Here is a 27,556-nt window from a genome sequence, read left to right as displayed (position 1 = left end):
GTCAAAAGTTTCAATCATCCTTATATAATTTAAAAACGATTATTTATCATTTGATTTAAGTTCTTTTGACAAGAAAATAAAGGATCCGAAGTTAGACCTATTTTCTCTTAAAATTTTTATCCAATTTCTTTTTGTCTTTTCATTGGAAATTTTTAAAGCATCCTCACAAAGGTCTAACACATCTAACATTATTTCTTCATCGAAACTGTTATCCGTTTCCTTAATCCAGAACTCTACGGGTTGAGACTTTTTAAAGTATTTCTATTTCACCTACTTACTCTTTTGCACTTATTTGCGTCTTTCTAAAAACATCTGGGTGTAGTAACAAAAACACTCTAGTAAAGATATAAATCCTCGGTAGCCATATTGGTTTGCCTGCAAGCTAAACCGGAAATCGGACTCATAAACTCAATTGTGTGATGCGTGTGATTTTCCTATAATTTTATGAATGATTTCAATAAATTTTTCGAACGACCAATTCTAAATTCGAAGTGAAATCTTACAAGGGCGAAATTCCAGATTGCTTTTTGGAAAGGCGGAACAGAACTTGAAACTCTTAACCATTCATATGTGCGAGTAATAGTATCAGGAATAAAAAAGACCTACAGTGTTAAGCCAAATCCGAGCTGCTAATTTGAAAAAGCACTTTTCATGACAAGAATTAATCTTGGATGATTTGTCAATTCCTCGCAAGAGGCAGTACCTGTGAAAAAAAATTTGTATGAGCCACTCCCAAGATTGTTAATAATTTAAAAATATAACCGCCTCACACAAAAAGTATTGATGAACTTTGACTATCGTTAAAGAGAATCGAATCCAACGGGCAATGAATTTCGCTTTGAACTGCCAAGCTTCATAAAGATAAGATGGAAATTGACAATCGTAATAGATTGACTATCAGTTCTTCTTGACCCATTATGTGTGTAAAACAGAAAAGAATGTATTATTATTCAAGGTTAAGATATAACTCTACGATGTTTGGTATTTATAAAAGAAAAGATATTTTATTCCTTTTTATTTTTCACTATTTGAAATGTGTCATAAGTGTAAAACATCATGAGTATGGAACCAACCTCAACAAATAACTCCGTTTCGATTTAGTTTGACCAAACTCTGGACTATGCTCCAATTTTAAAGAACCGCTGAAAGTAAAAAGCTTTATGGTAGGGTAGTTTTAGAAGAAGATTGACGAGTCACTTTTTAGGTCGCTACAATAACTCGCATTGTGCTACTAATGAAGGAAATGTTTTTGAAGGCAACAAGGTTTTTGTTGATGAGACCTAAGCACTTATAGAGGGGAGAAGCGCTTAATTATTTAAATGTATTAAGTCTACACAGTATTTTGTTTCTATTTTTTTTTTGATTTATTTAATAAAATAATTCCTACCATGGTTACTTTTTTTACATCGAATAGAAATATTAATTTGTTTATTTTGTAATATATTTGTTATCACATTTTGAATTTTGTAGATTGAGAGCAAAATTTAAGTTTTAAATAAAATACGAACAATAATGTTCAGAAACTAAAATATTGCTTATAATATTGAGTAAAAAAATATAATACCATTTACTCTTTAATAACTATTTAAATAATTATTCTTAATAACATCATTTGTCAACATTTTTATAATACTCTTTCTTAAGTTCCTTAAAAATCATTTATTTCGAGGAAATTTCAAAGAATGAAACATCTTCATACTTATTTTTTTTATTTTTTTTTTAAAATCTCAAAATTGTAAAAATATTTGTTTGCATCTTATTATAAAATATGTATATGTTTTTGTAAATCGTTCAATATACATAATTTAAAGGCATAATAAACATAATAGAATGTTTAAAGATTCAAACGCCTATTAAGTACTTAAAAAGGCTTCAGAAAATTGGCTATAATAATCAATTTAGCTTATTCTATAAATTTATTGATGTTTATTTTTATTTTATTTTTAACATGTTTTCTTATAATGTAAATTTGTACAGTACACAATTTGTTAGCCTTAATGTTGAGTTACATATTTTGCATAGAAACAATAAGTTCTTTTTACTTAAATATAAATTCGATAGAAAGAATGCATGTGTCATACAAATTTGTATTAATGTATTATGTAGTTGAAATAAGGTTCGGAGGCACTTATAAAAGCGGTAGCCTTAAAGGATTCTACCTATGATGGCTTTGGGGATATTATACAAATAGAAGAGTAGTTTTCAGGGTTGCAAATATGCTCAGAAAGAGCGGCGTCAGCTCACAGACCATCTCTCTTTGTAGCTAGCTCTCTTTTAATGTTATGTCATAGCTCTCAATTAAAGAGCTAGCTCAAAAGTTAAGTGAGGTGAGCTGATTTAATAATTAACTAAACTGTAACATATATAAGTATGTTTTTCATACATCTTACATTTTATAGGGTGCTATAAGATATTATTCAATGGAATGGGTGAAGTATCATACATTTGAATTCAATTGTCTGTAGTTTAAATTTTAAATCAAAAGTCAAGCAGTCAAATTATAAGGATAAATAGTATTAAAACTGTACCTAATCGCAGCGAGAATTTCTCAGAAATCAAAAAAGTAACCCGTGCAAAATAAAATAATTTTGTATATCCTAAAACAGACTACTTAATAGCTTACCTACTTTTAATTAAATTAAGAGAAAACAAATTTTATTTTGGCTCAAGTTCTTAATTTTTACTTTTTGAAACAGGAAGTGAAAGAAGGCAGCTAATGCATCAGTGTGTTTCTTTTCGAAGACTTCAGATATCTGCATGCAGTATAAGACACTGATAAACAAAATATTAACTGTATAGAAAATAAACTTTTAACTTATATAATAGTTCCAGGTGGTTGACTAAAGTCATGATGGACTGGTATATACTTAACACATAATTAGTTGCAATCGAGTTTAGGTTTATTGATTAAGGAACTAACCAGCTTAAAATACTGTTTTGATATAATCGACTAAGGAATAAACTAGAAACAGATATTGACACGAAAATATAGGTATAAAAGACTTTTTGATAGTTATTACTCCGACAAATTGTTCGGAAATATTATATAACTAACATGACGAAGCTTCAAGGAAAATTGATATATTTACCAATCCTTTGGTAAACAAAATGTAATACAAAACAAATTAACAGAGTACGAAATTTTCATGTTAAATGTTTTTTTTTTATTTGTAGATAAACTATTGTTCACACTCTTATATTTGAAACCAGAATAGAAAAAGTTGGGTACCTCGATGTCATCAACCAATAAAGTCTTAGTATATTTTATTGAGATTACAATTTATTTTAAAACAATGGAAAGACCTTTATTTAGTCACCCAATTTCAGTTCTTCATTTTGAATACAAGTTATTAAAAAAAAAACAATCAATTCTTAAAAAGTCAGTCCTTTGGCATGTCAAAACCTCGAAAACCAACAATTAATTGACTGTCTATTAAACATTATTATTGAATTGAGAAAACTTATCAATTTGATACAATCTGTGATGTATATAAATAAATATATACCACAACTCTTATAATGCAGTGACAAAAATAAGAAATGTTTGTGTTTCGTTCGTCAGTAAGTTGTGTTATTTAAATTTGAAATTCGTGCGAAATATCGCCGACTCAACGTCAAATCCCACTATGAATTTTAATGTTGGTAATCAAGTTAGTTGCGGATCGCACAATTTGACGGCCGCCATAGCTGTACCAGAGTTTGGGTTTTGTTTGTTGTCTATACACGTGCCAAGCGAGTCAACATTTTAATCCTATAGTGAGTCGTTATTTTTTTGTTAACGGGAAGTTTGTTTTTATTTATACATATTTAACTATGATTTGTTAAAATTTAGTTTGTTGATATTTGATATTAAAAACAAATTATTAGTCCTGATTATAACCTCCGATTTCGTCTTTTTCGTCAGCCCGTTAGCGTTAATCCTGTGTCAGAAAAAGACGAAAAAGATGTCAGAAAAACACGAAGAAGATTATTAAAAAATGAAAGAGTTTTTTACAAATTTAAGAAAAAAGATGTTTTCGAAAATTAATTCTCTTCACCAAGCATAAAAAATGTCTCCATTTTTGATAACTGTTTTTTTTTGCACTTTGTATTCTTGTGCAATGAGAATGCAACACATATTATTAAGTAAAAAACAAAAAATTCTTTTTGAAGAAGGAAGCCACTTTCTTCAAAGGCTGATATCAGAAGAATTCTAAAACATTTAAGATATAAAGAATCAAAACAAATCGAAATAGAAAATTTACTTTGCGTCTTTGGTATACAAAGTTCAAGTGGTGCGAGTAAACTGGGTCGAGAAGGCCTATTTTTTTCCATTCAAGCGAAAGAAAAACCTTTTAAAAAAGTAACCTAAAACAGAAAAAATTAGAAAATAACGGTAACACATACATTTGATAAAATGATACAAATCAAAAAGCATTCAAAATGAAATAACTATTTTGCTATATCGGGAAAATACTTATACAAGTTATTTAATTTTGCAGATTTGTGACAAAAATTCCTTCCATTTGATATTTAAATCATGCAGATCTATTCAGTATTTACTTTAAAATAAAATTGAACATTGTACAAACATCAAACGGTTCAATGGGCCATATATCTGATCTGCGGCAGTTTTGAGAATGAAATTATGTAGTACTGATAAGCTTTTATTTGGTACCTATTTATTTAATCTTGTTCTTAATAATATTAATTAATCGGAAAAAAACGAGATTTGGTATGAAATTAATTGTATTTGCAGGTATTTGAATTATATGCATTGATGGGGTTTAAAATGAGGTGAGTAATCTATTTGAAAGAAATTGATACATGTTTTAAATATGAACCAATTTTATGAACCATAACCCTTGCATGAATATATATTTATATTCCACCTTAAAATTTTGTTTTTACATCACATTTATTTACTTGAGTACTAGTTACTTGTCACTGTTAGAATTTTGAATTGTAATTTAGGCACTTTTCAATGTAATTCTGAAGCATTTCATAATTTAAGAAATACATAATCAAACTGTTACAACTCTTGAAAACGATAAAAATTTCAAATTTCTTCAAATTTGACGCACGAGCAGTGTTCCGATAACATTGTACATAAGAGCCAAGGGACCTAATGCGCTTTCCCTCATTGGACAATCGGTCCAATCGTCGACATTGACGTGCCTTATGTAGGAACAACTATTACTCTAAAACTTTATCAATTAGCTAGTAGAGACGTAAGCATCGTGGACGGCATCATAGTTCGGGGTTCGCAGGGTAAAATAATCCTACATAACCGTCAAAATTAAAACAATTAACCTAATTTTCAAAACCCCCTACCATTTCTTCTTCACAAAAGAAGAACACATAAGACTTCGATGGTGGGAAAAAGAAACCAGGATGTAAGCTAGAGATTAGTCTGAACTGAAAAAGCAGAATATTATGAATATTGAATTACATACACACTTTCCCACTCGAACCCTGGAAGCTATTAATTAGACTAGACAACTAGAGCCCGATCTTGTACCTGAGCCACCTCAACCACAACATGAACATGTATCCGAGCCACAACCTGACACTGTAACCAAACTAGAGCCAGAACTACACGTTTTCTTGTACAATCTTTAACCACTGCAACCTTTGTATTTATTCAATAACAATACTCTTAACAAGGTCTTGCGAGCTTTAAACCTACTGCGCGATTTGGAAGATACAAATGGAAACTTTTCCTCCGAGAAAAAAAACTCTCCATTTCCTAAAACAATGCTTCCAATAGCTCACTAATTCAAAACCAATGTGCACCGACACCTCTCTCCCTTTCCTAGTCCTCACACTGTGTCTACATAATAAGGATAATATAATCCGCTTGAGTGTGCGCTTATCTTCCAGCAATATTAACAGTACCTATTGTAACCAATTTACTAAGTGACTCCAACATTTTAACCTTTTTTCTTTTCACTAACTAGTCAATTGTTAATTCCCTTTTTATTAAAAACAGCCATCCGAACATGTCTAATTAGTGATAGTTCTTTCAAATAATAATTAATTGGAATTCCCAACTATAGACAGGAGCGTTGCATCCAATGCTCTTATAAGACTAACTTTACAGATGTCATATGGATTAAAGAAATTAAAAAAAAAATAAAATAGCCATTCTTTGATGTTAACTTTAGTGAATTGTTGAGAGACAATAAGAAGATAAAATCATTTAAAATAAGGTAAATGATCTTTTGCACGAATTTATTTATTAAAATTCCATCGTACGTATATTTAGGAGGTATTTATTTTGTGAAACATTTTTTTCAGGCAATACTTGTCTTTAAAGAGAACTTAGAGAATATAATAATATAAGATAAAACAATTTATTCACTTATAATAAACGATTTTTGATAGCATGCAACAGCGCTCAAGATTCGGTTGAATCAGACAACAACCTTCAAGGATGTTTTAATTTAATTATTATTATTTTTTCCCACTTATATTTTGCTATACTGTAATAAGAAAATCCAGTTTACATTAAATATTAACAAGATTGAAGATTTAATCAAACAGCGCTCCAGTAATACCACAGGTAACGCTGAGATCAATAAATCCTTATTGGTACAAGGCCATGAAAGGTGAAATTCATTTTTTTGTCAAAGATATTTTTTTTGGGTTTATGTTTCCTCAAATACTGGATAAAAATTGAATAGTACTATAAATATAAAAATAATGTTGAAAATGAACATTAAAATAGGCACAGACAGTTGCTAAGAGTAAAACCAAATTAAAACAACAACATGCACTATAAGTAGTTTTAACCGTTATCAAAAAAGTAAGACTCTCTTATACAAAATAACATGTTATTTTTCTTGCTTGTTGATTGTTTTGAGATGGTGGGCATTATAATAGAAACACATTGGAACACAAACTTTAATATTTAAATGGTATCAAAAATATTAGTTTTTTTATATTTTATTTTACTTTTATAAATCAATAAATTCACTTTAGGAAGTAAATTTAAATTATTTTAATAATATTACAATTAATTCTAAGGAAAACATGGGTCCATGTAAACGTTGAGGCAAAATCTTTAAGGGAAATAGCCAGAATAATAATCAAATCTCTCAAGTTGATTGCAAAAGCAATTTGACCGATGAGAGCCAAAAACAGCTGGGAAAACTAAGCAAAACAACCCCAAGAGAAGACTGAAAGATCATTCCAATTACTTCCAGAACAGTTCGTAGAAGACTTGTTGAAGCTAACTTGCTCAGAAGGATCGCAAGAATGGTGCCCTTTATAAAGAAAAGAAAAAATACAACAACGCGGTTTAAATTGGCTTACGACCATCTTGATTGGAGTGGGTCAAAAAGGAGGCAAAAAGTAGGGGAATGCTTTGTGGATGGATGAAACAAAGATAAATTTGTTCGGAAGTGACAGACAAATCTATAGAAGGCTTTCTAAATCTCAAATACATTCAGAAAACGGTAAAGAATGTGGTGGCAGTATCATACTTTAAGTTAATTTTCTTGACATGGCGTTGGACCAATACATTTGATTGAGGGTAAAATGTATTAAACTATCAAGGTAAATATCATGAAGGATACAATGCTTCCATATGCAGACGAGACCATGCCTATCAAATCTTTTCTACAGCAGGACAACACGACCCTAAGCACCATCTAAATCTGCTTAAAAGTATTTTAAAGACCAACAAATCAGAGTATTGGAGTGGCCATCCCAGTCGCCTGACTTAAATCCTATAGAACATTTTGGGGGAGTGGTAAAATATATCAATTGACATTGTAATTAAAGCTAAGGGCCAGGCTACCAGATAATATAATAATTATTAAATCCAGAATAGCTTTGATTTAATTTTTTATAAAGCTTTGCAACTATTTTTCCACGAAAATTGTTTCCTTTTTAGATTTTTTAATTTAAAATATTTTAAGTTATAGTTTTACTATGGATAATGGTTACTTTTAGTTTGAAAGAAAAAAAATAAGAAAATGAGGACCAAATCTTTTTAAGTCAATAAAAAATTGAATTTTTAAAACTGTTTGGTGTTTCTTTTTTAATGTCCATATCTGTAGCTAAAATCGGAGTTGGGATTACTTCTAAAACGAATTCTTAAACCCGTTTTTGATAGTCTTCAGCATATTTTAAAAACCTGATGTGAAAAAATTTAAAGGGGAGATTCGAATTCAGAACATCTTAATCCTACAAAAAAATTGTGTTTTGTTCGTGCACCAGTAACAAAAAAAAACCTCACTCTGTCGACGAATGTTATTATGCACGGTGATTGGTATAATTGCACTAAGAGTCTAGATCGAGTAGACAAGAAAAAATATCGTATGGCAGGTGGGTCTATTTGCACACTTCTAGGCAAGAGGGGAAATGTTCAATTTTTTAAAAACTTTACACTTAAACAAAAATATTTAAAATTAATTATAAAACGGGTTAATGGGTTTTCAAAATGATATTGCAGGAATCTGTAGGTGTTACCGTTTTTCTAAATTTTCGTTTCTGTTTTAGGTAATTTTTTTAGAAAATTGCCTTGTCTAAACGAGGACAAAAAGACCGCCTCCACTGCAATTATTTTCTTGTCTTAACCCAAGCTACTCGCTGTGCACCTTATCCCATTCACTTTTCATATTCCTGCTTTATATTATATTTGTATTTTAGTAAATAATACTAAAAGTATGGAGTTAAAACCAATATGCAAAATAAAATGTTGATAATGCATTCTGAACAAAATTTTATGTGGAGAGATTATGCAGAAAAAGTATGAATAAGGTAATTTATCTTGCTATTTTTGTCTCTGCAAAAAATAATATATAATTCAGCTATCTCGACCTAATAGCAGAGACTTAAACTAAATAATTTATTTAAGTGCAAATAAGAATTCAAAATGAGTTACTGCCCACCCAATGAAATGGAAAATAGCTGAAGTAATTTCAACGATGAATTAATGATTTCAACTAACCAACTTTTCCTTGGATTTGTTCTTTTCTTTTTTGTTGGTGAGCCAATATAAGAACATTGACTTTAAATCTATCTCAGTTAGATATATGTTCGCTTAACTTTTGTCAACGTTGAAGTCTTACAGGGAATTTCTTTTTCTAAATTTTCAGTTGAATTTTTACATTCATGACTGCGATCCTTGTCTCCAACAAAATCCTGACCGATATTATCTTTTTTATTATTACAAAGCACTGTTGAAAATGCATTTGAATTTACTAAAAGGTTAACATCTTTTCCACTGTTTCGTTTTAAAAACTGCCGAGGTTTTCTGTAAATAGTGAAAATTTATATTAAAAACAATACCTTTTTCCATCATGATTAATTATAAACATACGGATTTAATTGATTTCTATGTTCAGTGTGAAATGCAGATGTTTTGCATATTCGCCGCGATGCAAATCCAACGACTATTCCGAACACAAAAACTGATGTCAGAACTATGAGAATGAGAACCCAATATAAACTTTTTCCAGCTAATTGCAAACGTTTTTCTTCACTTAGCTTGCCATCTTCATTATTGAATGAGTCTAAAAAATATTGAAAAAAAATGTATGCTTAATTAACTTACATACCATCCTACCTGGTAAAGAATTCAATAAATCCTTGGAATCAACCGATGTTAAAGTAATTTTATTTTCATTATTAAGAGTTGAAATGGTTAAACCATCATCTCTTTTCATACCAGATATTTCTTTTCCAAATTCATTACTGTCAAAATCTCTTCCAAATGAGGGCATTATCTGTCCAACACCCGAAACCGTTCCTCTAGTGGATTGTGACACCAATGGGCTCTGTCTTTGATCGACACGATTTCCAATATCACCATATTTCTGACATATTCGTGCTGTATTTTTCGCAGTTGTGTTAAGACTTTGAATAAAACCATCCATCATTATTGGAGTTGATTTGCGGGAATTGGTGAATGCTTTACATTCATGATTATGAACATCCCAAACACAATTTGGATCTTGCAAATTAATGCAGTCTTCGCAACGTTGTACACTGGTACAGTGGTGCAGTCGAATTGATGTAACATCGCCATCAGAAACTACAATAAGCATTTGCGTTTTTCTGGCGATAACTAATTCCCGGACTGGTGTTCCTAGGGGAAGGGCTTGTGTTTCATAGATGATCACTGTTTGCAGGCGACCATGATTGTCTAAAGTTGGGGATATGTTGATGAACTTTATAATGCTTCCATTATCTAATTCAAAACAAAAAACCCTCATTATTATACAAAAACAAATTTTACATTTATTATTTTTACCTGTCCCCGCGTAAATTACATTATAGACTGTCTTGTCCAAAGCAGACACATTTTCATCGATAACAATAGATGTAAGGCGATGATCCATTGTGACTTTTGTTAAAAGTGGACGTCCGTAGAGCGTTGGTACAGCAGTTTCCATAAGGGGGTGATTTTTAACAAAATTCACCGAAGTACTTGATAGAGTGCGTGAATCATCAACACACAAGCCCGGTCGAGGCTCGGGAACATTCTCTAACTGAATGGGTAACCAATTGGACGTACTATCTTTCTGCGATTTAAAACGTCCTTCAAAAGCTGCCAGTATATCATCGAGAGAGAAGGCACATATCGCTGAGCCAGGTATTGCATTAGTAGGAGTTGTAAAAACTGCATATATTAAAGCAATGCCATTGGTGCCTTCTGATGCCTCTATGATACCACTTGTTGCCTCTAAAAAAATATTTAAAAGAAAATTAAAAGCTTTAAGTATGCAACTACTTGTAAATCACTCAATCTATAAAGCTATTTAAGGGTAACAAATGTACATATTTCTCTCATAAAGTAATGACAGAAGAAATGAAAACTCTCTAAACTTTTAACAAATGCGTACATATTTTATCCGAGTATTGCATCATTTGTATGTTGAAACGGTTAACTGATTGTTTTTTATGCCCACAAAATATCTTTGTTTTGGAGACATTAATATATTAAATTTAACTTAACTTTTATTTGTACTCTTAAAAAAAGCTAATAATGTATTTCTAATTTGAATAAAATCTATGAATACATAAGGCTGTATCTGAAAAAAATAAACGGAGTCCCCAAAAATATTAATGAATAAGAAACACATAATTTAATTAATATATTATTATGTAGTCTCTTGTTAACGATTTAAAAAAAACTTGCAGCCCAAGAAATGTGGGTAGTGGTCCATGTCTTCGAACGAAATGAAGTGATAGATATGTAAAGAGAATGACAATGGATGTACCTATACTTCAAGGCGGGCTAACTTTCATGGGCTATGTGGCGGAAAAGCATTCAACATCCTCGTAGTGCGAAATTTTCTGAACTTCACAGTACGTTCGAAACATTAAATTCTTCACGGTTATTGATTGCATATTGGACAATGCTGTCGAGTTCAGAATTCAATAAGCTTATCATACAATGCCGTTGGTAGATCCACATCCTAAAAACAAGGATGAGAATCCTAAAACAAAAATGAAAAGCTGAGAGTCCTGTCAACAGCGAAACTATTTACTTTGTAAAAAATTTCGGACAAAAAATATTTTGTAAAAATAAGATTAAGAATCCATTTGGATGGCTACCTATTGATGAGCCAAACATGTGCCCCTCAGCAGTTTTTCAAAAGGAGATAAAAAAACTAAATTCTATATCTTTTACTGATCAGGATGTAAACATTTAAAAAAATTTAAGTCAAAATAGTATGAAATTAACTATTACACTGTCAACTCAATAAATTACTTGAAAAGATTTTTAAAAAATATTAAAAACAAGTAATCAAAATTTTTTAATGAAAATAATTGATTTGCCTTAATACATTTTAAAAATATCAACATTTAATAATAAATATTTATGTCATTTGAAAACTAAATAAAAATATCGATATCACGTTAAGACTGAAGGGGCATTTTTCTAAGAAAAATAGCCAAGAAACACACAATTTGCAACATGGAAAGCCAGGGCCCAAAAAATTCTATAAAATAAACAACGAATCTTCAATTTTCGGGGAATTTCTAGAAGAGTCAATCAATCTTCTCGGTATTCTGATCAACATTTGATGCACCTTTTACTAATCACTCTGCATTTTGTCGACTTAGGGTTGGCGTCTGAGAAAAATGCGAGTGCATCTAACTGATAAGCACAACTGTCGTACCCTCCGAAACACAATGGGACTATACGCTGATGTAGTTTTTTTTTTATTAAATATGGAGCCTAATATTTTATACGAAGAAGAAGGTGCTTTTGACTTTATCGAAGATGACTGCTAGGACTCAACGATTATTATAATACGCTTACGAGAAAATCTTAATACTTATGTTTTTTTTTTCTTACGTATTTCATTAAAATAAAAAGGGTATTCTCCAGGAACGGAACAATTTAGCCTTGTTTTCAAAAATGAGGTCCAACTTTTCGATAACGTATAAGGCCCACCTCTATCGTTTTTGCAAACTCTTCCAACTCTTGAGTAGATTGCCTAAAGAGAGGTAAACAAAACTGAAGTCACTAAAGGCATTTTTATACGTATGAAGTCACCAGCAGAAAAACGGCAGTTCAAAAGTATTGCACTTTTTTCATTTTTTCAACTTCCATAATAATTTAGTTCAACGAAAAAGTTGAATTTATTTTAATTTTTTTTGTAGAACCATATTTAAAAAAAAATAAATAAATTACCATACAGAACACACAAATTGTTAAAATATTTCATAGTTTGTTTAATTTAAAAGAAAAGTGACCTAGCCGTTAATCCTTTGGAAACTTCAAATATGTTTAAATTTTGTATCAGCTTATCGGCAAGATATAAGAATATATATTAAAACACACCTTTCCGCAGTTCATATATTCCATTGAGATTTCTCGAAAAAAGAAAAACACGTATCCATTCCTTTCGACGGCTTTCACAAAATCCGGTTGATTTAATTGCTTCAAATCATATTGTTCAGTACGTAAACTTTCGCGATATATTAAGGGATCGTTGCCAGAAAAATCCGCAACGGTAGCAGAATATAGCTGGCTCCCCGTATAAACATAGGTGCTATTATGCGTAGGGCTATAGGGGCATACACCTTGAGCTTCTACATCTTTAATTAAGTCAAACGTCTGATCGTTGGTTACTGTGTAATGGCGACATCTTGGTTTATATGAATTTGTACCGCAAATCATTATTTGTCCATCGTTTTTTCGCGCAAAAACCCGAATGTAGTTCTGGCAATCTTCATCGCGTTTTCCTTTGAGGGCACAAAGCTCGCGATCGGCAGCCGATGATTCCCATTCGAGCTTGTAGTTCTCACGTAGACCATCGAAAGTGATGTTGAAGACCGCATTTCGTGCTCCCAGTAGAAGCGTTGTCTGGTCATAGTCAAGAATCTTAAAAAAATCAGTGTGGTTGCCAAAATATCTAAATATGATATCTTGTTCTAATAAAAAGAAGTTAATATATTAACCATTATTACTTGTTAAATTAGGCAACACTTACTAGGGGTTAATTTTGGACGTAAATCTGGTGCCCATGCTGTCAGACTTTTCGAAAGTGTAATCACAAGAAATGCATATGTCAATGTTGTGCTAAATGGTTTGCTTCTGTAATTTGTATTTTTTTCATTTCGAAAAAGATGCATTGTTGATTTTTTTTTTTATTTTGTAAAAATATTTTATGCTAACTAGCTAAATTGTTAAGGTTATATCTAAAATGTTTTCTCAAAAAGATATTTTAAAGATCAAACAAATTTCGTCTTTCGTTTCATACTGCAGTATATCGCTCAGAATTTTTTTGTTGTCATCGGATTTATTTTCTGAAAAAAAAAGAAAATTCTTGCTTTAAATTTTTTAGAGAGTACAAACTTGGTGTGCAAATAAACATAACTTAATTTATATTCAACTAAAAAAATTCAATTTTGAACAATAATAGTCACCCAAACGTTGAAATAATTATTGATAACGTATTAAAAAAATAAAACTTAGCTCTCTGAAAAGATATATATTTTTGAATAAATTACAATCTTACTGATAAAAACTTGCTCTACACAGTAAACTCTTTAGTAATTCTTGTCATGAAAAAGTGCTTTCTCAAATTAGCCGTTCGGATTCGGCCTAAAAATGTAGGTCCCTCCCATTCCTGACAACAGTACTCGCACACAGGAATGGTTGAGAGTTGTAAGTCACTAGGCCCTCGTTCCCAACGGACTGTTGCGCCACCCAATTTATTTATTTAGTCAACATGTCTATAGGATATTTGCCATTACCAATGTCAATGAGTTTAGAGAATGTGTTTCCATTTCCACTGGCAATGTTTGATGAAAATCTCCTGCTAATAAAATCATTGTACCACCAAATCTGTTATTATTGCCTCGTAGATCTTTTAAGGTTCTGTCTAAAGCCTCCAAAGATTTTTTATGTGCGAACGTACTTTCATCCCAAACAACCAATTTACATTGCTGCAAAACCTTTGCTTTTGCAATGAGTTTCATTTCTTTGCATATTTAATGGAAATTGTAGTGCTGAATGGGCTGTTCGACCACCTTCAAGTAAAGTTGTTGCGATTCCCGACGAAGCGAGTGCAAGTGCAATTATATTTTGTGAGCGAATTGTTGCCAATATTAAAGAAATCAAAAAAGTTTTTCCTGTATAACCAGGTGCATCTTAGAAGTAAATTCCTCCAGTTTCATCATTTGTTACTAATTGAATTAACAGTGTTTGACACATTTCCTCAATTGAAATCAATGCTTCATTGTAATTTTCTTCATTGATTTGTATATTTGGATTTTCCATTCTATTCCGTATTTTATACAAAATATCATAACACTTATAACCTTTGTACATGATTCACAAATCAATTGGGTTTGATGGGAAGCATGTAGATATGATTATAGAAAAGAAAGTTCGTATTTCATGAGCGTGTGATGATATTAAAGCATCATTGAGAGTTTGATCCAAATGAGCGTCATTTTCTATCAACAGAAAACGTTGACAGGCTACTCTGTAGGATCCATACAATTCACCATCAACAGTTCGTAAATGTTGAAATTATGTTGGGCCACGTACATTGACTTATAGCAATCGTAAATAAAAACATTTATCACTGCTTGGATGTACTGAATAAATTTGACCATTCGTATCGGTGGAATATACATCTAGGTATCCTGGAAATGGTTTTCCTTGTTTCCTGGAATCTCCTTTAGGATTGATTACAGGTATAATATTTTTTTCATTTCAGAATATAGCAATGTTTGTGCAAAATCATCGTTTTGGCATGTCTCAAAAAAACTGGTTAAGGTAGTAGATCTTGGCTGAGCAGCTCTTTGTACTGCGTTCTGTGATGTAAAATACACTCTTTGTCAATTTTCTAAATGTACAGCTAAGTGAACAACAGAAGGGTGTCTCTTATGAATTGGAAATAAAATATTCGCCAAACTGCTTCATTACTACTAACATAGCGGTCCATTTGGTATTGGTAAACATCATCATTGGAATTCTTATTCCAATCACAGCCTATCACTCCCTTTGGTTACATATTTGCAAAAGTATAGCAATAAAGCTCAAATTGACTACGTTTTAGTTAGAAAACATTTGTATTGGAAAAAGAAAACGGTTCTTTTTATGGGTTTTCCGGCAATTATACGAATTTTTCTCGCCGTAAAAACCATCATTGAACTTCAACGAAAGAATTGGCCTTCATTTTTATATATAAGAAGAGTACTAAGTATGTGTATGTATTTTTAGTAGCAAGTTTCTACTTTAAAATCGCATTTGAGATCTATTAATGTTAATAAGTGTTAATGTTTAACATTATTTTAAAATACCAATTTTTTATGGTTTATAATACATGCATACACTTATATATATATATATATGTTTAACTAGCCAACATATAGACAAATGAAAAAAAAACACTTGATAACGATGTATCAACAGAGGTTAGTTTACTTCAATGAACTAGTTTCCAGGGGATATGACTAATCGTATAACACAAATAAGGATTAACAACACGTTTTAAATGTTATATTGGATATTCATCGAGTTTTTAAGGTTTTAATTGTTTTTCGTTTTGCAAACGATTTTGTCTAGTCACCATATTTGCAATTTTTCTACAATAAAACGATTTATAAAAAGTTGAATGTGTCTAGTCTGTGCGAATAGCATTCATCATTATTGTCAAACCAAAGTGGAAAACGTGTATTAGTAATTTGCAAAGCATTTTCTAACTATGTTCTGTCTTGAAAGGACTTGCGTCGAAGTATGAAGCCATAAGAGCAAGGGATGTTCATTTGAATTGTTATATTCTTTTAGTTTTATTTAAACTTCGGTCATATTTTAAATGCAAATTGTCTCCTTCGGCACTTTCTTGACACATTTTTCACAAACATTTTGCATTTAGTTTATGTTTTAAAAAAGCAATAGCCTGCAAAATATCTAGTAGCTACGTCATTTATGCTTTAAAATGAAAAACCAATCTTAATGAGATTCCCACCAGACATTTGTACTCCTTTCAATGTGCATCTACCATCTTACTGGAAAAACATTTTGTCTCTATTCGTTCAAACTTTGTAAGTTGTCACTCTCGATTCTTCAATTTTTTAATTGTGTCAGCTTATAACATGTCAGCTTGTTGAAACGTATTTCTATTGAATATATCATTCGTTGTTCCTAATGAGGCTCATTTGATTTGCTATGAATGTTTACCAAGAACGTGATGACTTTTTTAACAATGCAAGAACTACTGACGAGTCTGTCCATAGGTAAACAGTACTTGTTTCAGCATTGAATATACACATGGTTTTTATTACTTTTGAAATCAAAGCAGCATCAACAAATTTTAGTCGTGGTGGTAAAATTGTATATTACGGGCTACTTTTTGTTTTGCGCACAAAAGCCGACATCTACTATTTACAGTAAAAGATATAACCTCTACATAAATAACAGGGGCATATGTGAACTTAGAGGGATCACAAAAACAATTAATTAAAAATAAGACCAAAATGTTCAATGTAAATATTTTTAAAATATTCATAAAATGATGTAGAATTGCTTTTAAAGGTTCCATCCCACTCTGTTTAATGGTCCCACATCAGGTGCGTAAGAAGTTTTGCTTTAATTATTACTGGAAAAACTACAAAACCATTTTTGGAAGGCCTGCACACAATAAGATTAAATTTGAATTTACGATATGACACATCGAAATGTTATTAAAGTTCACGTGAACATTGGAATTTTTGTGAAAATTAATATTTTAAAACAGTTACAAAATGAATAAATGAATTGTAAAATGAACAACGTGAAAATTATAATTTCGCCTTTTACATTTATTTACGGCGAATTTCGATCGAAAGTGAATTGAAATCACTTTTCCATTTCACGTGTAATGAAATTGCATGTTCTCAATTCAATCGATTTCGTAAACTTCGAAATTGCTTCGAACTGTCAGAACTAAAGGATCATCGAAGATGGATGCAATGTTATTGTCAATTTTAAGTGAAAAAAGGAAGCAGAATTCAAGAGAAAAAATAAGAAGTCGAATTTTGCGAGACAAATCTCGTAAGTGTGTGAAAATTATGTAGAATTGTTCTGATAAATAAGAAAATTCTTTATTTCTTCTTTTAAGCTTTCATTGTAATTTTAGATTAAGCTAAGTCGCTTTTTTATATGTTCAAAGGAAAATAAAACCTTTTATAATACCTGATCCCTTCAATTCAAAAAATTGATGCAACCCTCCGATTCCTAGCAGAAAGAAACTATAAAAGATCAATTCACAGAAATAAAAAATGTGATTTGAATGCGTTCAAAAAATGGAACAAGCCGAAATACAGAGCTTCCATTTGCGTGTACGAATTGTGGAACACCCCAATTAACTTTTGAAAAGTGTATTCACAATAAGTGAAATGGAGAACATGGGCTTTAGTATATAAATGTAATAGGATCAAGCTAATTTCGGTTTATACTTAAATTTTTTTTGCAATTTACCCATTTTAGCTCACAAGAATGTCCGTGATAAATGAAATTTCATTTTAACGTTACTGCCTCTTGCGAGGAATTGACAAATTCTCCAAGAGTAATTCGTGTCATGAAAAAGTGTTTCTCAAATTAGGCGTTCGGATTCAGCATATAAACTGTAGGTCCCTTCAATCCCTGCAATTACTCGCACACAGTAATGGTTGAGAGTTGTAAGTGACTAGGCCCTGGTTCTCAACGGACTGTTGCGCCGCCTAATTTATTTATTTTTATACAATTAGGAGTAACACCTTTTAAGCTTGATTTTCTTAAAAATTTACATAGATATCACTTCTTATTGTTTTTATTACACTTTTATCGTTTTTCATTATATTTTTCGCAAAACCCAATTCCTTAATTGCATTTATCTTTAAGAATATTATGCAGAAAATCAATGATATTAAGGTTGAATCTACATAATGAGAATGTATGGTTTTTTTTATTGTGAACCTGTATTTAAATTTGATTTTGAAATTAAATTCATGATTTGACTTGCTCATTGCTTTGAGAAGTTGATTCATTCGAAGCTGCGAATGCAAAACCGTACGACGTCGTTTTTTGGATTGGCCGCATGTAAAAAAGACTAGTATTTGTATTAACCTTAGCATGGTGTGCTTCTAATTTCTTCATATGTATTACTAACCGATTCTAGCACATTGTGTCGGGTGACGAAGAATATACCTATTGTTTTTATTGTTTAAATGTTTGACGAATTTTCTAAACTCTCTTTTTTGGTTCCTACGCCCGTTGTCACTCCCTTTGTTAGCTCTTTAGAGAAAGCTAATCTCTTTGCTAGGCAGTTATCCGCCAATTCTACGCTTCCAGTGAGTGTTATGACTCCGCCTGTACTTGAGCGAGTTAGTGATTCTATGGGACCAATTTTTTTTCACACTCGTACTGTGGCAAGAGCCCTTAGAGATCTAAACACACATAAATCATTGAAAATAAATTAACAAAAATTGTTAATTTATTTTAAATTTTGTGTAGTTTTTTTTGTTTATGTTTATTATTTATTATTATTTATTTATTATTTATTTCATTATAATTTAAATTATTTATTGAATAATAAGATAATTTCTAACAATAGGTGGTACCAAGTTGGTCTTTCTCGGTGAATGTTAATTAGAAAAGAGGAAAAAATTCCCCCAACAAAAGTAAAAAGGCCTCAGGTAGGGTAATTTTTTTTTAGATTAGTAAAGGTTTACATGGGTAAGTTAAAGCTTCTAGCTGTGACTTCATACAAATATTTAATTCAAGCTGATTACTAATAAAGTTAATGATAATGTAGTTATTGTTTGGCTTTAACAATAAAATAGAACATTTTAACTCAACTAACATATCTGAACCGAAATGTTTAGAAAAACACTGAACTAACAGGAATCATGCCGACACATTTCGAAAAAAGTTGGCTTCTTAATCCACCTTCAACTACAGGCACAAAACCACTTTAGTGGACTAATTAGCTTGTCAGCGTGAGGAAACAAGAAACAAGAAGACTTTTCAATAATATTGTTTTTATTGTGCTAAAGGGTCAATTAGGAAAGGAGAAACTGATGCACATAGGTTTTGAATATCTGCACATTGTAATCAGTGGGAAATATTGAGCCTAAAGCATTCCATATTCGTGTAGTACGGCTAAAGAATGAACGAATACGTCCGAAATTGGACTTAAGATTTAACTGATGGGCATTCTGTGACGAAATAAAAAGTTCCAATGAGTTAGCGAGACTTAGAAAATTCTAGACAAAGAACCAACTCCAATTGGATCGCTAGTAGAACTAGTAAGATAACGGTGGATAAAAGAAAATAGGCTATAAGTTACTTTTCACTATTCAAATAGCCAAGCCCTGACGGCATACTCCCTCTGATGCTATACATAAATATTTCCCTTAGTTGTAGCAATAGATGAGAGTATTTTTAATTTCTACATAAACCTTGATTAAGACTTCTAGACATTCACACCCGTAGCAGTCTTACACACAACATGCTAACTACAAAGGCAAAAGTGTAGTAACGAGCTAACACTACGTATAACAATAGAAAAGATACTCCATGATTAGGAGTATACACTGACTACGTTCGTAGACATCGACGACGATTTCAACAACGTTCAAGACATTTATGTCAAAAACGCAATCAAAGATCTCGAAATAAAGCAGTCCGTTATGAAATAGATTATGTGTACGTTAAAACATACACAGCAAACTAGGTGGTATAGAGATTATAGTATCATCATCCGAGTTACTAGTCAACAAGGTTTTTTCACCACCCACCCCTCTAAAACTACCTGATCAAGCTTAATACCAAAATCTAGATACAAATCTGAACTGGGGTCCAAATACAGAGATCTTCAAAGTATTAGATTGCATTCTACTGATGCAATAACCATTATGTGGATTTATGAAAATATGGCCCGTTGTAATGCTTTAGAGAGCTTTAGCTTAAAATCTAAAAACCTTCACAAGTGAATGAAATGTATAGGTATTATAGGAGCAAAGAGGAATATAAGGACCAATCCTACTGCCGGAATGGAAGCAGTACTCAAAGGATAAGAACGAATGGGTGGAAAATGTTCCCCACATGAGTAAGTCGTGAATATCCATCTATACAAACAATCAATCTAGCCAACTTCTTCAGAGTTATTGGATTTTACACAAACTTTTTCTTCTATAAAGCATCAGACAACAAAATATCACACGCTAATGCTAACACAAACAGTTATACGATTGTATAACTACAAACAGAAGTGGACACCGAAAATTGCTCAAACGACAATAACCCTCATGAGCATATGGTGAGTGCCATTGGAAGCTTTAATTTAATTAATATTAGGTATTTTAAATGATACTATTAGTTTTTCGTGAGTACAAAAATTGCCACTTTCTTACCATTTTTGTTTTGGAGTTTTGGTTAAATTGAATAAATGGAATACATATAGTTTATTTAATTGTACTTATATTTGCACAAAAATAATGCATCACTATTTCTTGAAACTTTTTTTTTACAATTTACAATGCCTAACTTAAATCAAATAAATTATTTTGTTTTAAATTTGTTAAGGAGAGATGAAAATAATTGGAATTAAATAAATAAAAATGACGAAGAAGAAAACACGTGTAAGCTTGATGACTCTAAAAAACGAAGAATTATATCAAGAAGAGTCAACTCAAATTACCATTAAAGAAATGTCCTAACATATTTTGCAAAATCTGTGCTAAAGAAAAATGACTGCGATTTATGCTAATTGTTTATAGACAACAGCTAATTTTAAAACGAAGACACTCCAGTGTCTTTATGTCAATATAACTATTCTTCTTCAATTCTAAAATACGGTCAATGGATTAATTGACAGTTCCCACAAGAGAATTCATAAATCCAACTTACCTTACCTAAAACTGTCAATTCGATTTTTCCCAAAAATTTTACCCGATGTCAAAAACGTTATACTCCGTTGTACAAAATTATTTTGTAGATTTTTGTTCCCAAAATATTCGGGATGAAAAAAATCTTTTTATAGAAAAAACAGTTAATTTGTTTTTTTTTTTTTTTCAAAAATATACTTGTTTGGTACCACGTTACAATATATAAATTAAAATTTAATTCAAGTATCTACCGTTATTGGTTCGTGAGATATTTTGAGTTAGCCCATTTTCATATTTGTTTTTAATTGGTATGGTAATAAAACCACCCAGCCAATTTTTTGAGAGTCCTTTCTGCATCTTTCTGCATTTTTGTCAGTATAAAAAAATAAATAAATAAATTGGGTGGCGCAACAGTCCGTTGAGAACTATATTCTAGCGACTTACAACTCTCAACCATTCCTATGTGCGAGTAAGGTTTTCAGGAATGGAGTATACAAAAATGTATTTGGAGTCGATATCTCTAGTGGTTCTCGAGCTATGGACGAGGAAAAAAAAATTCGCGAACGTATGTACACACGCATCAATAGACATTATTCTAAAAATCTTTTATTTCGACTCAAAGAGACCTTGAAACGTGGAAAAATGTCAACATTTTCAATAACTTCGTATAGGAAGTTAAAAATAAAGCGAAAAAAGGGAAAGAAAAGAAAAATTTCTTTACCATTGACATGCGACAACAAAAACTGCTAAATGTCAAAACTACTCCCATGCAACCGGCAACTGTCAACCTAAGGCAAAACAATATCTCAAAAAAATACGTAAAAGCAAAAACAAAACAGAAAAATAATTCCTTTAGCCATATACTAAAAAATGTATGTTTGCATATAACAAATTTTGACAATGCGAGAAGAAATTGTAGGTATGTTATTTTTGTACGCACAGTGCATTGGTAAAATGGCAACATGATCCAATATAGCTTTTAGAATCCTTTTTTACTCCACTTTAATTATATCTTTTTTCTTCACTCGAAAGTTTTTTTTAATCTAAAGTCTGGCAATAATACATCTAAAATGGTTGAAAAATCTAATAGGTACGCCCCAACTTATGTTATACACATACAGTGTTGGATAAAATAATAGAAACAAGCTTGCTGTTCAATACATAAAAAGGTATTTGTGAGTAGGAACATAAAAACAACACAGATAGATTAGTAATAATTTATTGTTTAAATTCAACCATTTTTGTTTAAATATAATAATAATAAAAAGTAAACTTGTGATTATTTTGCTGCTTCATCGTGGAAAAATAATAGAAACAAAATTAGACTGGTATTTTTTTGTAGCGAGAAAGTAACTTAAGCTGGGGGATTGTGATGACCATTCCAAAACATTGATTTTGTTTTTTGTAACTATTTGTTAGCCAATTTTGAGGGGTGCTCCGGGTCATAATTTTGCATGAACTCCCATTTAATTGGAACCTCCTCTTTAGTTAATGTTAGCATAACTGAATTAAGGATATGGACTTAATCCACATCGCACATTTTATCATTGATCCAAAATATTGGACCTACACAAGATGCTGAAAAGTACCCTCAAATCATTATATTCCCACCACCGTGCTTCCAACAGTTTGAGGTTTTTGCAATTTCAACCAACGTTTTTTCAGCTTGTCTTAGTTTTTTCATCACTTCGCGTTCAAAGGGCGTATAATGTAATCCACGACCCATATTAAAGTTATAGAAGCCTTTTGAAAATTTTGTCATGTATCGAATATAAAAAATCTAACAAACTTATAAACAAACTCAAAACGCCTATTTGCATACAAAAAATGGATCCTTACGTTAGAATAAAAGTTAAAGTAAGTTGTTTCTATTATTTCTTCCAGACGAAATCATCATTGGCATTAGACAACTGCAATAAATGACTTGAAACCAGTTTCAAGACATTCATATTTTTTTCAGGTACCTTATTCATTGCACTTACATCTTGAAAATCAAAACGAATGAGTCACCTGATATTTGTTTACTGAATGAAGGTTGCACCCATTCGTACCAAAACATTAAGTGTAGTGTACTCATAAGGAATGGGTATTCGTCACTGTGTACAACGAGTACACCGAATATCCTCATTTATCTTACTAGTCAAATAAAAACTTCTTATATATCCTTTTCAAAATAGAAAAAATTGGAGGAGATCGCAGGCTGTGTAAGAAGTGTGCTAATGAAGAAAATTTGTTAAGATCAATTAATTTATTTTAAAGAAGGGAGCAATAGATTAGATTTTTACATGAAAGTTTTATTTACCAATTTTTGTATTCGTTTTCCAGTTCTGTACATATTTCAGTTTTGTTGCCATTCTAATATTTAAAAACATTATTTGACACTAAAACAGGGTCGGGAAATATTGTTTTCGCCTTCACTCCATGCAAGCCAGAGATAAACTACAAACTGCACCAGTTCAAGCAAAGCATAAGGTGTACTCAGTGTATTAAAGACAGTTAGATTTGAACTAGTTTTGTTTGAATGAAGCACTTATGTACGTACAGGAGAGAAATCAAACGGTGTATTCATTTAGATAACAGCATCAAAAGTTGTACAATGTCTGTGGCTTATGGAGTGTTACTCATTTTCAGTGTACTCTAATTAGTAAAATAACAGTGAATAGAGTATAGTGAACTACTGTACTTGTTGAATGAATGCATTCACGCAGCTCTCTTATTTGCATAGAACTTTTTACTGTTTAGTGAAAACAAAAAGTTGTGCCCACAAAACAATTTTGCCATTTGAGAGTACTATTAGGTACGATTAAAATATAGAAAGACTAACGACAAAACACTTAATTGGTAAAAAAAAATATTGTATATCGCTTATGATAAAGACACTTGTTTATATTATTTTTTCCAACACTGTATGTATGTACTTACATACAGTCCCTGGACATATTATTAGACGCACTTTAGATTTTATGCAAAATCTTAATTTTCAGCTATTTTAATCAGGTTTTCGAAAATTGTTTTGCATTTAAATTATTTTGTATGCAGAATATAAACTTCTTCCTGGAAATAAAGCAACAGATTTAGAGAATTTTTTTTTAAATTAAATTTTCAGTTTTTGTTGTTGTTATTTTTCTCAATATTTTGTTGAATCTCCTCTTGCTTTAACAAGAGCCTCAATTCTGCGCAGCATACCGTCAATGCATGATTTGACTATTTCTTGCATTTTTTGGTGGTGATTCCACACGTGAATTACTTTTTCAAAAAGTGAACACATCTTTAGCTACTCCCCTCTTCATCAGCTCCCACACGTTTTCAATTGGGTTCATATCAGGGCTGTTTCTCGGCAAGTCCAACAGAGGGATTTTTTCTTCCCTCAAATAAGTTCTTATGGACCGGGCTGTGTGGCATGGAATTCCAACTTGCATAAAAATGTAACCATACATCCATTCTTGAACGTTAAAAATATTGCGAAGAATCTAATAATTATAAAATTTCTGCAGTGCATCTTATAATATCGCCAGGGACTGTACTATGTAACTACTTACCTCCATTTGTGCATATGAATACCTACCTACATGTAGTTACTAATTACCTACCAAACATAAGTCTAAACAATATACCTATTATGTATGTTCATTTCAAATGTGTACTTTGTAGTTAAGTTTGATTCGTCCATTATTCCAATAATATTTTAAGAAAAAAAAAAGAAATTTAAAAATAAACCCATCAAACCCACAAACCCATATCAAACTAATAACAAAATTGATCAAAAAAACAACTAAACTCACAAATCACCATCATAGCGAATTAATGCAAGCACCAACATCATTTTCATTTTATGAATGAGAACGATATTAAAAGAAAAAAAGTTAAACATACATTTTCTGCAGCGAACGTGATTTGGCCTAGAATGCCACACTGCAACAGACATACCTAAACAGTTTGTTATTGTTGTTTTTTATTCCAAATAAAAAGAAAGAAATATTGTTTTCTTCCTCGACCATAACAAATTGTAAGTAAATTTCCCATTACAACCAAATCAGTAAAATTGGGTATTTTATTTGATAGACCGATACAATCTTTAATATTCAAATTGCATTTTGAATTGAAATTAAGTATGATTTTTGTTTAAATTTAATGCGCTTAGTGGTTATAAATAAAAGACAGAAAAGCGGATGCTAAAACTTATATTAGATTTTGGAAATATATCAATTACTTTTTTCAAGGAAAACCACTTAAGTTTGATTTGCTCCGGTCAATTATTAATTCAGCGGATTACAGCTTTTTTTAATGCAAAGCATACGACTTTTAGCAAATAATGAAAAAAAAACATGGATATCATCTTGTTTGATTAAGGCATATGTTCAAAATTTACCAGATGACATTTCACTCCATGTATCCGAAGACGACTGTAGTCTTGCAAAAAGTTATTAGTTAAAACTTCTTTAATTGGGGAACCTCTCAACGTTCAATCTTTGTGCTTCCCGATTGGAACCATTCGCTAAACGGTAGCAATATTAATTCTTCCCAAGTGTAACTTGTCATTGTTTTGCGTTGACGGTGTGATCTCTGATCTCCGAAGGTTTTGGCACTTTACGCATACAATGAAATTAAATGATACTAATATCTTTGGGACCAGTTTCAATATCAATATTTTTCTTTTCAATTTATATAATTTTGTAGGAAATTTTCTTCTGGCGCGTTCGAATAAAACGTACATTTGATATTTGAGCGGAACAACATCTTAAATAGGTAATTCAATCCAATTTTTAACTCGCAGTGTTGCTGCACCGTACACAAATTTATCGCATACAAAAATGGAATTAGGTTAAGATTTAATGAATATATTTCTTCTAAGTTTACAGATTTCTTAATATTCTAACACTGTTCTGTGGAGACCCATATCAAAATATAAAAAAATATATTATAATACGGGCATAAGATATCCACATTCTCAATGTTTTATTTCTATTCAAAATGCCACTCAAAACTAACTCGGGTTTTCGATTCTACATATAAATGGTTTTAGTTACTCCACGGGACATTACTTTGTTGTTAGCAGTTGCAGTCAAAGTTGTATGTAATAGAAGAAACAAATACAAAATCTGGTCTTACCACATTTTGTAGAGGTTGTTGCTGTACTTCGCTTTGGAAATCATAATATGTTTAAAACGATGGGAAGAGTGAGGTGAGCAGGCAACAGTCAGCTATTCACAGCAGGCATACGTTATCGGTTGTTTATATGACTATATCAGAGAAAATTCTTTTTACTTTTTCCGTAAAAAACTACTTGAATTTTATGATGCATAACATTTATAACATAACACTGTTTTCCATATCCACATGCAAACATTCATTTACACTCATAACTTAATCCATGAATCTTTTCATCTTATTTTATATCGTGTCAAACATTATGTTCCTTCTTATAAAAATCGCACGTAAAAAATACCACAGGATATATTCTATGGTGTTTCTTTAAAAGTATTAAATTAATAATTATGCATGTAAGATAAAACTGTGCAAAAATTAGAACTTAGGATGAAAATAAATAAAACAAGTTAATTAAGAAAAACAGTTTCACGACAATGACGCGCCACGCCATACACTCTACCATAAACGTACTATGACGAAAACACTAAAACAGTTACAAACTAAGTTTAATCAAAATCCATTCATTATCTTTAGAAAGTCAGTATATGAAGATATAAACACTTCGTACGTGTCACCCTCCAAAGCCCGATAAATAATAAAAATATTTTATTGGTACCAATGTGTGGATTCCAACAACAATGTTTAGCTTAGTTTTCACTCATCCATTGAATAAACTGCTGAGTTTTACGTGCGCTTTCACGCACACTTTGAATTAACTCCTTAATCACCTCGATACTTTCGTTTGTAGCAAACCGAGATGACAACCGAAAATTTATATCTTCATATAGAATGTATTTGATCTTAAGCCACAGATCAAAGATATTCAGTTATAAGGTTAGAAAACCAAACACCAAAAATATTTATTGAATTAGATGGTACGGTCGGATATTATTCGGAGGCAGTTGATGACTACCACAGTTGCGTGGAGGTTATGCGTAGAACTGTCATGCAAGAGGAAATATATTATCGTAGAGTCCCGACTTAATGGGTTTTCACTCTTTTTTGGCAATCAAGCTACATTGAGAGGATTTTGTGACTTACTGCTTGAACAGAATGGTGTAGCTGTAGCTGTAGCCTGTAGCACTGTCAAAGTTAAAAG

General features: G+C 31.3%; 1 protein-coding gene across 5 annotated transcripts; it reads right to left on the bottom strand.

Moving 5' to 3' along the window:
• Positions 1–1,342: 1,342 nt before the first annotated feature.
• Positions 1,343–26,944, bottom strand: LOC129953380 (semaphorin-1A). 5 transcript variants are annotated; one of them, XM_056066533.1, is made up of 8 exons: positions 26,419–26,944; positions 13,440–13,755; positions 12,788–13,380; positions 12,299–12,440; positions 10,244–10,675; positions 9,557–10,180; positions 9,311–9,485; positions 1,343–9,244 (listed from the first exon to the last, which is right to left on the bottom strand). In XM_056066533.1, exons 2-8 carry the CDS (start codon positions 13,579–13,581, stop codon positions 9,016–9,018), a joined length of 2,337 nt encoding a protein of 778 aa, XP_055922508.1. In that variant the 5' UTR covers positions 13,582–13,755; positions 26,419–26,944; the 3' UTR covers positions 1,343–9,015. The 5 variants fall into 5 exon arrangements, with proteins under 5 accessions (XP_055922508.1, XP_055922509.1, XP_055922507.1 ...); XM_056066534.1 differs by having other exon boundaries at positions 9,311–9,503; positions 9,659–10,180; XM_056066532.1 differs by lacking the exon at positions 26,419–26,944 and adding an exon at positions 25,679–26,320 and having other exon boundaries at positions 9,311–9,503.
• Positions 26,945–27,556: the final 612 nt, after the last annotated feature.

The sequence above is a fragment of the Eupeodes corollae genome, chromosome X (assembly GCF_945859685.1).
Source record: "Eupeodes corollae chromosome X, idEupCoro1.1, whole genome shotgun sequence".
In the NCBI taxonomy this organism is placed as follows: domain Eukaryota; kingdom Metazoa; phylum Arthropoda; class Insecta; order Diptera; family Syrphidae; genus Eupeodes; species Eupeodes corollae.
Note: the sequence above shows the minus strand (reverse complement) of the source record. Positions and strands in the feature narration are given on the sequence as shown.